This window comes from Rhizophagus irregularis, chromosome 1 (genome assembly GCF_026210795.1).
Source record: "Rhizophagus irregularis chromosome 1, complete sequence".
In the NCBI taxonomy this organism is placed as follows: Eukaryota; Fungi; Glomeromycota; class Glomeromycetes; order Glomerales; family Glomeraceae; genus Rhizophagus; species Rhizophagus irregularis.
In genome coordinates, this window is record NC_089429.1 from 1,046,185 (window position 1) to 1,059,996 (window position 13,812).

Consider the following 13,812-nt stretch of genomic DNA (forward strand, 5'->3'; position numbering starts at 1 on the left):
CGTCATTCTGTATCATAACGCGTGAACACGTGATTGTTTATTGTTTTATACGTTTTTTGTTTTTTTTTATACAGTACATATATATACTGATCATACTGATAACCCTCCTTTTTTTATTCCCACCCACTACTCCTTTCTTTTTAAATTTTTTTTTCTTTTTTATTTCTATCATCGTCACCCCCTTTAAAAAATTGTTTTTTTTTTTTTGATTTATTTTTTCATTCCCCACTCGCTACTCTTTCTTTTTTTTTAAAAAAAAATTCCTTTCATTTGTCTCCCCATTTTTATAAAAAAATTTTTTTTATTTTTCTAATTTTATTCATCATCCTCCTTTTCCTAAAACCGTCAACCTTCCTTTATAAAAAATTTTTTTTATTCTTTCATTCCTCACTCAATAGTACCTTCTTTTTCCAATTTTGGTTTTTTTTATTTCCTTTTTTTAGGCTTTTTAAAATTCTTTTATTTTATATTTATTCTTTTTTTTAGACTTATAGGTTGAATATATTTTTTTTTGTCGGTTGATTCTTCTTTGTGGGTCAGTTCTTCATGTGTCAGCTCTTTTAACGTGAATCAATTCTTTTTTATGTAGATCAATTCTTTTTACGTGGGTTGTTTCTTTTCGTGGGTCAATTCTTTTTCGTGAGTTAATTTTATTTCATGGGTTGTTTCTTTTTGTAGATTGTTTCTTTTTTGTGGAATACTTCGGGATTTTTTCTTTTTTGTAGGTCTTTCTGTTACAAGACTCCAAACTTTAGAAATGCCAACTCTTAGAGACTTGGGATGATCACAGGGGAAGTTTGGTTTAAAGAAACGTTTTTATGTTTCTTTTTTTCATTTTTTAGGTTGTTAGATTCTAGAAGACTTGAATGAATCTAGACTTATAGATAGATAGGAGAAGTGGGTTTATCTTTATCTATTAAGAAATTTAAAGTTTCTTTTTGTTTTAGTTTGCAATAGTTAGGAAAGAACTTTTCATAATATATTTGCATTTTATTTTATTTTTGTATTTATTTAGTAAATATTATTTTTAAAATTAATTTTTATAATATAACTAGCAATAAACTGTAGTTTAAGTGGTAAATTTTGTAACCAAATTACATTAAAAATCATCATAAATTCAGTGTCCTAATCATGTGAATTCCGTGTGAGTTCCATGCAAATTCCGTATCCAAATTGTATTCTTAGTGATACGGAATTGTGTATTTTCCCGTATCCTTCCAACAGACTATTATGATACGTTATTTTTAAGGAAAAAATCGTATAAAAACATTATTAAAAACGTATCCAGTTTTTTTATAGGGCATTCTAGGTGCTATCAGATATTGTATATATTTTGGTTGGATTATTATGTTCATAGTAGATATCATATACTAATTCAACTTTACAAGGAAGCCTTTTACATTATTAAACTGATTTAACATTGATTTTGTTACAGGTACTGTATTTTAATGCTAGTTAAGATTAATAAGTAAAGGATTACTATAAAGGGACTAAGGAATTGTATCGATATATGTTATATCATGAAATTATATAAAATATCAGTATAATGAGGTTTTTTTAAGTGGAACGGGACATCAGTATATGTCAATTATCAGTATATAAACCATTGTTTGGCATATTGAGGTTAGACTGTATTTTTTTAAACAAATATTACATCAGGTTATTAAAATATGTAACATGTTATTTTATTTATTAAAATTGTGAACAATATCATTTCCAATAATACGTAAATTACAATATTTTTGAACTATAATATTATGCAATTTAAATTCAATTACTTCATCTTTCAAAAAAAACAATTCTTCACCATCATTATGACTAGGAAATGTCTCTAATAAAATAGCTAAATATTTAACTTTTTCCTTTTTCATAATATGTTTCTTTATGTAAAATAAGACATTTTCTCCTTCATTTTTCATCGTATTTTTAATTAATAATTTCTTAATAAAAGTATTTTGAGAATTTTTCAAAAATATTTCAAAATCATTTGTATTAAATGAAAGTGACAAAGATAAATATTCTAATTTAGAAGGAAGAACTTGTCCTAAATTTTGTAATACAATTGAGCTATATTCATCATAAAATGTATGATAATTGTAATTATCTACTAGAATAGTAAGATAATTAATATTTTGTCCAACATTTTCAATTAATGAATAAATATCAATGTCATTAGGTTTATCTGAACTAATATATCTAATTTTTGTACAATATTTCATAAATGATTTAAGTAATTGTCGTCTTGATTCTTCATATCCATTAGTATAATTAGTATGTGATTTGGTCAATTCAAAATTTTCTAAATAATCACCATATTTTTGTAATAGTAACCGTAATGATTCAATATGTAATATTTCATCCATGAATAAAGATCTCAATTTAAAAGGTTTAGTAACCTTAATAACTTGTTGAACAAAATCAGAATTCAAATAACAGTAAAGGATATGAATAGATTCTAAAACATTCAATTGATTGAATACTTCTTGTAAAATATTATTTATCTTTCTAAAGTCAGTATAATGAAATATAATTGTATTTAAAGTATTTGAACAATTAGAATTTTTTAATGATAAAAATGGATTATATAAATTATTATTACGACGTCCAAATGAAATTATCTTGAGATTATGTTGTGAAATAATTACTTCTTGTAAATATTTTTCAATTAATGAAACATTCTTAATACTTGAAGCAAAATTTAAATAAAAATGAAATGACGAGATTGAATTGCAATTAGAATATAAAAATTTTAAAAGGGGAATGATAGTATTCATAATAGTATTTTGAATTATATTTCTATGAATACAGATTTTAAAATTTTTGATATTATTCATAAAATTTGGATTTTGTAAAATCAATTCTATAATATCAAAGTATATACAAAAAGCATCCGTAGTCATTACAACTTCAAAAGAACGTAAAATTCCTCCATTCTCAATGAACACTTCAAGTAATGATCTATAAACTAGCTTTTCTAGCTTCTCATGATCATAATCCACTAGAGAACTAAGCCACTTTGTAATAGAATAATAAGCGCTATTTATATTTAAATATTTAATAAAACTAGGATAATTGAATAATAACGTATTTGAAGGTAATAAGTTATTAATAATTCCATATTCATCGAATTTTTCTTTATCATTTTCGTTCAGGGAGGATAAATAAATTTCAATACAGTGATAATTTTTGGTAGGAATACAAAAAGGGTCTTCCCATAATAATGGAATTGCTAAACGACACCATAACCTATTAACTAAAATACATGAATACAATGTTGAAAAATCTTTCCTAAGACACTTTATAATTTCATTTGTTAATTCAGGCAAATCTCCTGAAAATATTTTTGAGCATGCCATATTGTAGAGAGGAAAGGTGATATTACGCTTAAAAATTTCAAATAAGTGAAGTTTATAAAATTTTTCGGAGTCGTATTCCGATATTTGGACACAACAGATCAGCCGATCATAATAATTAGAATCACGTGATTAATTATTTCTACTTCAATTTGTTCACAGCAGTAAAGTCGGACAAACAATATAAACCAATAAATAAAATTGTTCTGGAGGTTAAGATATTTCTTTTTGTTCCTTTATTTTATACAGATTTTTGACATTTCAGATTTAAATTAAAATAGTTTCATTTTATTATACAAGCTTTTTGATATAATTTGTTTATTAAAAAATTTTATATTTATTAAAAATATAAACTTAATATAATCTGTATCTAGCTGTCCAGATATATATATATATATATTTCCTGATACTGTATTCTGGATAATCATTGTTTTTATCTGATAAATATCCTAAAATAACCTATATGAAATCTAGTAATAAAAACAAAAAAATTTTTTTTACTATTTTTTCATTCAGTTAGGGAATTCTTAAAATAAGAATCGATTCGTATGATAGGAATGAACACAAGAGAAAATTACATTTCCTTTTTCTTTTATTTAGGTTTCGGTTAGAATCGATCAGTCGTTCTTATGTTTCAGGAAAAATTTATCAAAAAAGCGTAAAGAAAAGACTATACCAGTCAGCGGAAATGTCACACTTGATGTCGATCATTAACAAATAAACTTCGTGTAACTAAAACAGTGCGAAGTTAATATCGGAGCCAAAATTTAACTATACATTGAAAATTTTTTAAACTTTCACCAGTGATACTTTATGAGTTATACTACATATTTTTATAGTTTTTGGAACACTTCAAATATTTATATAAAAAAATATTAGCGACGTAACTTTACCCACTTTTTCACCTTTATGCCGCTGATTGAACTGATTAACACACCTGAAAGTTTGCGAATACCACCCAGATATACGTATTTCGTAGCGATCTCACACAAAACATAAGCAAGAATTGGCGGTTTAAACGACAGTTTTTGTAAAAATTTCAAATTATTGTTTTATATATATGATATTTTAATTACTTTATTGTAATTTTGCAATTATAATACAAAATAATAATAAATTAATTAATTATTTTTATTTACACGATAATTCCACCAACTATAAACCCTTTTCTTATCCCATTCAGTTCCAAGTTGTTGAAGGATTTCATCATATACATGGGCTGGAATCTTATCATTATAATCTAATAGACGACCCAATATTTGTTCTTCATGTGGGAGTATTTTTCTTCGTTTTTTGGACTCCTGGTTATCAACTTGTGGCTAAAGTAGCATAGAAAATTAGGTATGAGTTAAGGTCACAATAAAGTATTGTGTATACAGTACCTCTGGTTGGGATATTTCTTTATCATGCTTTTGCCTTCTCCTTGTCTCCCTCCCAGTTCTTTTTTTCTCAGCGTAGTCCTTGTATCTCGTTCTCCGAATTTCTAAAGCACGTCTTCCTTTTGCATTTCGAGGTTCGATCTTTATCACATCTTGTTTATAAATTACTTGCATTCGCTCTAAACCATTTTTATAACACGCGACCAATTTTTCATACCCTCTTTGTGTAATTCAGGTGGTTCAAGATCTTTAAAAATTTCATGAGATAACGGATCTACCATATCAAAAACAATAACCAAGTCTTCAATTAACTTCCATAATACTTCCCATCTGGAATTAATAGCGCGTTCACTCTGAGAAATTGAAGTGTCATCAAGATATTCGCTTAAGAGTAGATCAATTCTATCCCTTTCTGATTGGGCTGCTTTAATACTTGCCTTTAATTTTGCTTCATCAATAACATTTCCAGTAATGTTTTGTTTTATAAAATGAACACCAAACGTTTCAAGGGCTTCGTCAAAGCCAAAACAAACAGGTTTTTGATCTTCATTTCTGTTATCAGTGTTCTTTGGTATTCTGAATGCCCCAACATATTGCAAAATCTCATTTAATCTTGGATACTTGGTTAAGGTAGAAAGGTGCTGGGCAATCGCTACTGCATAATTAAATTTACCGGCGCTTGGGAAAAGAGGTGAGGCTGCAGAAAAAGCATCTCGTTGCAAATTGTGATTTCCAATCCTCATTCCTATTCGATGCACTTTCCAAATTCCAGCCCATTGATAATAAAGATACCAAACTTTTAACAAAATATTCGTGTCATTATTTCCATCCATTATTTCAGACAAAGGAATATTTTTTTTTTTGCAAATATATTAACTGCAACTCCAACTGCTAACCACAAAAGATCTAATACTCTAGATGTTGTCCGGTAATCAACAGCAGCTTCAAACTTATCTAAAAATCGAACACCCAATTTTCTCGCAAAATTTAAAAGCCCATAGCTAGAAAATAACACAATTAAAACTGAACAGAAGTCCTTCGAGGTGTGCCATTGTCCAAGCAATAGTCTTAATTGGGGAAATTGTGCTTGACATCTCATTAACTGGCGAAAGATTGCCTCATCAGCAACGATATCAAGGTATCCATTTTCTTGCAAATTAAAATCAGCTTTATACATATTAGCAGCTTCTAAAATCGCTTGATCTGAGTTTGGGTTATCAGCTGGCTCAAGAATCACAACATGAGGAGAAGGACCTTTACAACCATGTTCAAATTCTGCTAATATTTCCTTTTTGATTGTTTCAGCATCAAAATTTCGATTATATTCTATATTTTCTTCATTTATTCTTTAAATATCTAACAATCTTTCTAATATATTTTGAAATCTATTCAGAGCTTCTTTCGTAGTAGAATTCATACCAAATATATTAGTGGCATAATTTTCATCTAAAGTAATTATTTCTTCCTGACGTGATGCAAGATTATTGGGAATCGTTGACTGAAATACCATTCTTAAGGTCGCATGTGAAGTGTCTCGAGTGGTGTCATATATATTCCCAAAAGAAAAGGTTTTTTGCTTGAAATCTATATTGTCTATAATTGCGAGATTCCATATATTTGATGCTTGGTATAACCTTTCTGTAGGAATAACTTTATTAATACGTCTTTCTCTAGATTTCGTTCATGACGTTCACTATGTCCAATTACGTTCCATATAGTAAAAAGACGATGGAGTGATGATAATAATTTTGGTTTGCGTGCTAAACTACTCAGCACATTAGTTAACCAAATTCCACATGAAGGAAAGGCTATACTAACAAGAACAGAAGTGAAAAAAGTAACCATTTTTATAATTATATTTTCAGGTAAAGTTTTATTTTTTTGTTCACGTTGTTTTTTTTTTCTATTACTAATAGCAAGTTTTCGATTAAAGATTTCTATCAACAATCCCTGAAAAAACGCCGTAATAAAATCTGGGAATGCGTGAAAATATTCTAAAAGTGATTCAGGTGAGTTTAATGAATCTTTTTTTTTATTTATCACTTCACATGATTTCCAAAGTTTAATTCCAAATTCTCGTCCAAACTTTTCACAGTCTATATTATCACATTCTTTACTATTGCTGATGGGTATATCAAGAAAGAGAATTTGAAGAATGAAAAGGCTAGGGGTTTCATCCGATTTGAAATTGTTTAAAGTTAATGATGTAGTTTTAGTTGATGTGGGAATAAAAGGAAGAATAACTTTAACAAGAGATCTTAAAATATCTTCTTTTTTTGTTTCTTCATCTGTATGGGAAAATTTATTAAGCCAATTCGCAATTAGTTTAATTCCTTTTGTAATATCTTCTTCATGCAATTTATCTTGAACACAGTTTGATCTTTTACCTCGACCAGTACGTTTATGAATATGTCCACCCAATCGTTCGTAACAAGCACAACAAACAAATCTTGGTTTCTTTGTTTCGTTAAAAGCAGGCTTTGATATAAAAGAATTCCTTAATGCATTACAATGTATTGCCCCATTACAAGGTACTTGAATATTTCGTTCATTAATCAACCAAGAATGGGTTCTACATCCTTCCCCTCGACTAAAAAAATTGTAAATTCTTTTACATCCTATACATCTTCGATGTTGAACTATTGCATCTGTAAATTCTTTAAGTACTTTTTCTTTAGGATCGTGAATTTGGTTTTGATCATACAAAAAATGTGAATCACATACCCCTAATTTTAAATGATCGTTATTGACTTCCTGAACTGTATCTTGATCTATTTGCCATGTTCCAAGTAAGTTTCACATTTTTCTAAGTTTATAAGTATCACCACATCGTTTAAATGTACCATGAATATTGTCAATAATTACACAAGATGAAAGTGCATTGTATTTTTGGTTAATAGGTTCATCATTTGGTATTATTTCGTCTCTCTCTTCTTGATTATTATCAAAATTCTGTTCAACATTAACTTGTCCTAATTCTTCTTCAATATCACTATCATATTCACCCTTATATACTTCTATTTCAATATCATTTTCTTCTTCATGAGCTATCATTTCGCTTAATGCATTACTAAACCTAATGGTAAATTCTTCAAAATTACTATCAAAATCAAATACTTCTTCGTCACTGTCCGTTAAGTCATCTTCACTAGTATATTTTAAGTTAAATTCTTGACGCGGTATAGAACTGTCAAAATTCGACATTGTTAAAATACCCCTACTTTAGGCTTCTGATTGAACTGAATGTAATTAAAACTCTCGTCAAAGTAATACTTTTATTTTATTGTTTCAATCGTGTACTCTTGCGTTACTTATTTTGTAAAAAGGCGTTTCATTGTGTAATTTCAGTGTTACCTTTGACCTGAAATTTCCGAATTTAACTAAATTTGGGCCGGCCTTATAATTTCGGCCGGAGTTAAGAAAAGTTTGACCAGAATTACGATTTAAAGATCAGCATTTTTTAACTAATTAAAGTAATTTTTATTATTTATATATGCACTAGCTGGATGCCCGCGTTTTACGCGGGCCTGGCTATTAAAATTATGAAAATCAGATACCTTTCTGCTAAGCTGTTATATAAAGTCTAGAATGGTTATTAGCATTAATTTAGAATTTTGTGGTAAATAGGGAATCATAGGCTGTGTATGGCAAGGGATTTTTATAGGCGCCGTCGGAATTGCCGAATTGAATTTATGGCGTTACGAAATATGGATTTTACCATTTAAATATCTAACAAATCATCAAGATCAGCATTATAGATTTACGGATTACAAATTATCTTCGGCATAATAAAAAAAAATATTTACTTTCTCTGTGTAATTTTTGTATATTTAGCATTAAATAATTACGGCATTACGACGATTTAATATATTACGGTATAAACTTCATATGCCGTAGTGATTTTACAGCACTCACAATCCTTGTGAAATATTTTAAAAATTATTACATATTAATAGGAATATTAATCATTACAAAGTATAACAGATAATGAGTGTCAGTATAAATAATATGCAATACATTTTTTATTATAATAGTTATTATAATAGTCATAGTGGTTCATTAGGAAGCCGGGCAAACCTAAAAAACATCCAAAGAATCATTAGACCTAAAAAAAGGTACCAAAATTTAAAAAAAGAAAAGAAAAAATGATTAGTAATTATGAAAAAGAATTTTTTTAAAAAAATTAAAAATATAATTCAAACTAACCTTCACTCTGAAAGGTACCACCAAAACCTAAAAAAGAGAAAAGGGGTGTTCCCTACAAAAAAAAAGTTAAATTAGTGACATTTTTTAAAGTTTAAAATTCATTTTCAGAACTTACCCAAAGTTCTCAAAAATTGATCATCTACTAAAAAAAGAAAAGAATGAATCATCAATAATGTTTCGTTAAAGAAATAATGTTAGGAAAATATTATTTACCAAAATTTACATATGTCCAAGGTGTTGCAGTACTGTCTAAACTACAAAATATAGAACACAAAATGTTAGTTTTAATGTTTCATTTCATTAAGAAATAAAAAAAATTAATGAAAAACACTTACAAATTCCATGTCTGGAAAGAGCCAAAGAACCATCCTACAGAATGCAAAAATAAACATTAGTAAACATTTTGTTAACTAACATTATGTTAAAAGAAGCATTTTAAAAGAACCTACTAAAATTTCACACGTCCAGAATCATGAACAAACCATATAAAAAAGGAAGAAACATGATGTTAGTAAATGTTTTGTTAAAAAATTTTTCAAAGAAAAAATACTCACCACAATTCTGTTCGTGTATAAATTATTCCTTATTCAGTTATCTAAAAAAATAAAAAATCAAACTGTTAGAAATGTTTGATTAAAAGAAATGTATTAAATCCTTCCTTACCAAATTTCCACGCGTCTGAAGACAAACCAAGAAAACCACTGATACCTAAAAAAAGAAAGCTTTATTTTTTGGGTTTTTTTTTGGTTTTTTGCATAGTTATTAAATACCTGTAATTGCTGTTATTAGAAATGTTCAATCCCCCTGGTAAAATCCTACTTTGAGAGCTGTGCAGGCATTAGAAATTAAAAATTAAATGTAAAAGAAAAGGTGTATTTTTTTTTAAAAGAAAGGGATTTTTTTTCGTCATATGGGAAAATTCAGAAACTGAAAAATATTTATTTTTTTTAAAAAAAAAAGAAAATGTGTCGTATGGGAAAATCCAAAAAACTTTTTTTTAAAAAAAACAATGACGATTGCTCAATAAATTTTTTATATTTTATATTACAATTAGTACTAATTGGATTAGTTGCTATAATTTGTTTTTACGCCAATCATTTATGCAGCCTAATTCAAAATTGTATTGGGATTAGAGCTGCTAATCAATGTCAAATGATGCGCCACTCCGAATCCCTATATAAAAATCTGTAGCACAGGGCGCAGACACATGATGATGGACGATCCAATTTAAATCCACCTTTTTATGCAGGGTAGTCTTAACGTCACGGTCGCACAATGCTTTTTTTTTATAGATAGAGATTATACAATGTTTGTATTGACGATTTACATTATGAATTTATGATAATTAGTATAAAAAATATCAAGTGTGACATTTCCACTGACTGATACCTTTAATAAATACAAAAAGCAAAGTAAAAATGGAGTTTTTTTATGCAAGGGAGAGTTTGAAGAAGGAACATTAATTAGCCATAAATTCGCATTGATTACGTATTTGCATGTTATATTAGCCATCCCTATAATGTGTGATGTGTAACAGGTTACGCCGAAATTTGTTGACTAAGTGGCGCGGTTAACTGTAATCGTCAAATTAACCTAACAAAATTGACCAAAAAAACTTAGAATTTTTTTCGTAAACAGACAATAAAAATAAATAAATAAATACTATTAGGTTTTTTATCAATAAAATTTCAAACCGTCATAATGATTATATAATGATGGATAAAGATGCTCACTTGGTCCTGCGGTTTTGTATGGCATGCCGCTTGTTAGAACTGGGTACTGAGTTGACAAAAGATCAGCATCGGGTTGATTTCGTGAAGAATTTTTTTTTCTTTTTTTTTATTAACTTTTTTTTTTATAAAATAAATTTTTTTGGTAGAGAATTTTTTTTATTTTTTTTAATATAGGTAAGGCTTTTCTTTGATAGAATTTCTCTGGGAAATTTTTTTTTGATAGAAAGATTTTTTTTTTTTGATAAAAAATTTCGTTAGAGAATTTTTTTATTGATACGGTAAGGGAATTTCTTTTAATAGAGGAGTTTTTTTTTTGATAGATATTTTGTTGAAGAATTTTTAATAAAGAGAATTTTCTTTGACAGATAATAATTTTTTTTAACAGGAGAGATTTTTTTTAATAGTGAATTTCGGTAAAGCATTTTTTTTTTATAGAGGAGAGTTTTTTTGATGAAGAATTTCTTTGAGAATTTTTTCTTTGTAGAAAATTCATTGAAGAATTTTTTTATAATAGGGAAGATTTTTTTTTTATAATAATAGAGTTAAGTTTTTTTTTTGATAAAGAATTTCATTGAGAATTTTTTTCTATAGAAAATTCATTGGATCAGAACTTTTTCTTGATAGATAATTTTCTTTATAAAAAATTTCTTTTGAGAATTTTATTTAATAGGTGAAAATATTTTTTGGTTAACGTCTTTTACCACAACCCAAATATGTAAAGACATAAATTGAATAACGAACTTAAAAGGAAGAAGAGGCGGTGGAAATATTAATAAAGAGTTGTGCGAGAATAATGTATATAAAGAGCGTAGAAATGATATTGGGAAAGTAGAAAATCAAAATTCAAACCTTCAACGCTGGCTGCGAGAGGCGCAGCAAAAAAGGATTTCACATGGTAATGATGCAAAAAAAGAAAGTATCCTAGTGGCAAAAGAACGAATCATGTCAGAGAAGAATGAAAAGTTGATAAAAATAATATTTGGAAAAGAAAGAAAAAGAGAAATTATTAAAACGTAACAAAAAAAAAGACCAAAAAAGAAATCAGCATAAGATCAGATGAAGGTCATGGGATCAACACAGAAAAATACTGTGCTCAGTCATGTAAATTGTTTGTTCGATTAGATGGAACAAAGAAATGATGATTAAAGCTCTGAGTCTGTGTAAAGTTGTAAAGCACCTTAGTTTAAAAAACAACATAAATACCAATCAGCAAAAGTTGTTATTCACCTAACTAATTAATCAATTTAGAGGAAGGGGAAAGAACGTCACATGTAAAGAATCTTCGATATCAATACTAGTACTGATAAGACTTAATCAAATTTTTATTTTTAGACGGTTTCTCACTGACTTTAAATTATTAGAGAATCATGACATTTTCAAAGGGTTTCATATCGAAAATTACCTGATGATGTCAAAAATTTGTCAGTTTGGGACAACAGTGATGAAATGATATATTTTCAAAAAAAATAATTTTGATGAAAGGCAAGATTTTATGATCATGTCGATATCATGTCATATTGGAAAAAGTGGTAAATTTATGTCATGTAGTGGAATGATTTGCTGCTATAGGCAAATTGGATTTTCCACTACTATCTTGGCATTCTTGGTATTATACTTTAATTTTTTATTGCCGGAAGAAACATACTGTGATTCCTTTAATCTTTCATTAATAATGATTACTCGTATCGCAAATTACTATTCTGTATTTCTATGAGCTATCAGATATTCTATATTATTTGGTAATGATTAGTTGGATTATTAATAATGTAAAAGGCTTCCTCATAAACTGATATAATATGAATTTTGTTGCAGGTACTGTATTTAGATTGTCCCATTTTTACTTTACATTCATGAACTTCTATATTACATCAGATTATTAAAATATGTAACATGTTATTTTATTTATTAAAATTGTAAACAATATCATTTCCAATGATACGTAAATTACGATATTTTTGGACTATAATATTATGCAATTTAAATTCATTTACTTCATCTTTCAAAAAAAACAATTCTTTACCATCATTATGGCTAGGAAGTGTCTCTAATAAAATAGCTAAATATTTAACTTTTTCCTTTTTCATAATATGTTTCTTTATGTTAAATAAGACATTTTCTCCTCCATTTTTCATCGTATTTTTAATTAATAATTTCTTAATAAAAGTATTTTGAGAATTTTTCAAAAATATTTCAAAATCATTTGTATTAAATGAAAGTGACAAAGATAAATATTCTAATTTAGAAGGAAGAACTTGTCCTAAATTTTGTAATACAATTGAGCTATATTCATCATAAAATGTATGATAATCGTAATTATCCACTAGAATAGTAAGATAATTAATATTTTGTCCAATATTTTCAATTAATAAATAAATGTCAATGTCATTAGGTTTATCTGAAGTAAAATATCTAATTTTTGTACAATATTTTATAATTAATTTAAGTAATTGTCGTCTTGATTCTTCATACCCATCAGTATGTAATATGGTCAATTCAAAATTTTCTAAATAATCACCATATTTTTGTAATAGTAATTGTAATGATTCAATATGTAATATTTCTTTTATGAATAAAGATCTCAATTTAAAAGGTTTAGTAACCTTAATAACTTGTTGAACAAAATCAGGATTTAAATAACAATAAAGAATATGAATAGATTCTAAAACATTCAATTGATTGAATACTTCTTGTAAAATATTATTTATATTTCTAAAGTCAGTATAATGAAATATAATTGTATTTAAAGTATTTGAACAATTAGAATTTTTTAACGATAAAAATGGTTTATATAAATTATTATGACGTCCAAATGAAATTATTTTGAGATTATGTTGTGAAATAATTACTTGTTGTAAATATTTTTCAATTAATAAAAAATTCTTAGTATTATATAAAGCAAAATAAGCAACAAAATGAAGTGATGAGATTGAATTGCAATTAGAATATAAAAATTTTAAAAAAGGAATGATAGCATTTTCGATATTTCGAGATGAAATATTACAAGTATGAATTTTAAAATTTTTGATATTATATATAAAATTTGGATTTTGTAAAATCAATTCTATAACATCGTTAAAGTATTTACAATAAACGTCCGCATACATTACAATTTCAAAAGAACGTAAAATTCCTTCATTTTCA

At 27.0% G+C, this 13,812-nt stretch overlaps 5 protein-coding genes across 5 annotated transcripts; all 5 read right to left on the reverse strand.

The window, feature by feature from the left end:
* Positions 1-1,685: 1,685 nt before the first annotated feature.
* Positions 1,686-2,363, reverse strand: OCT59_000181 (uncharacterized protein; the record flags this gene model as incomplete). Its single annotated transcript, XM_066138646.1, has 1 exon — positions 1,686-2,363. The coding sequence occupies one exon, from the start codon at positions 2,361-2,363 to the stop codon at positions 1,686-1,688; it is 678 nt and encodes a 225-aa protein (XP_065988124.1).
* Positions 2,364-4,474: 2,111 nt separating this feature from the next.
* Positions 4,475-5,475, reverse strand: OCT59_000182 (uncharacterized protein; the record flags this gene model as incomplete). Its single annotated transcript, XM_066138647.1, has 3 exons — positions 4,475-4,672; positions 4,736-4,884; positions 4,950-5,475. The coding sequence occupies 3 exons, from the start codon at positions 5,473-5,475 to the stop codon at positions 4,475-4,477; spliced, it is 873 nt and encodes a 290-aa protein (XP_065988125.1).
* An 89-nt stretch (positions 5,476-5,564) lies between these two features.
* On the reverse strand, positions 5,565-6,242 carry OCT59_000183 (uncharacterized protein; the record flags this gene model as incomplete). The annotated part of the gene is made up of 2 exons (XM_066138648.1): positions 5,565-6,058; positions 6,152-6,242. The coding sequence occupies 2 exons, from the start codon at positions 6,240-6,242 to the stop codon at positions 5,565-5,567; spliced, it is 585 nt and encodes a 194-aa protein (XP_065988126.1).
* Positions 6,243-6,325: 83 nt separating this feature from the next.
* On the reverse strand, positions 6,326-7,936 carry OCT59_000184 (uncharacterized protein; the record flags this gene model as incomplete). The annotated part of the gene is made up of 3 exons (XM_066138649.1): positions 6,326-7,020; positions 7,120-7,503; positions 7,576-7,936. 3 exons carry the CDS (start codon positions 7,934-7,936, stop codon positions 6,326-6,328), a joined length of 1,440 nt encoding a protein of 479 aa, XP_065988127.1.
* A 4,633-nt stretch (positions 7,937-12,569) lies between these two features.
* Positions 12,570-13,144, reverse strand: OCT59_000185 (uncharacterized protein; the record flags this gene model as incomplete). Its single annotated transcript, XM_066138650.1, has 2 exons — positions 12,570-12,991; positions 13,141-13,144. The coding sequence occupies 2 exons, from the start codon at positions 13,142-13,144 to the stop codon at positions 12,570-12,572; spliced, it is 426 nt and encodes a 141-aa protein (XP_065988128.1).
* Between the last annotated feature and the right edge of the window lie 668 nt (positions 13,145-13,812).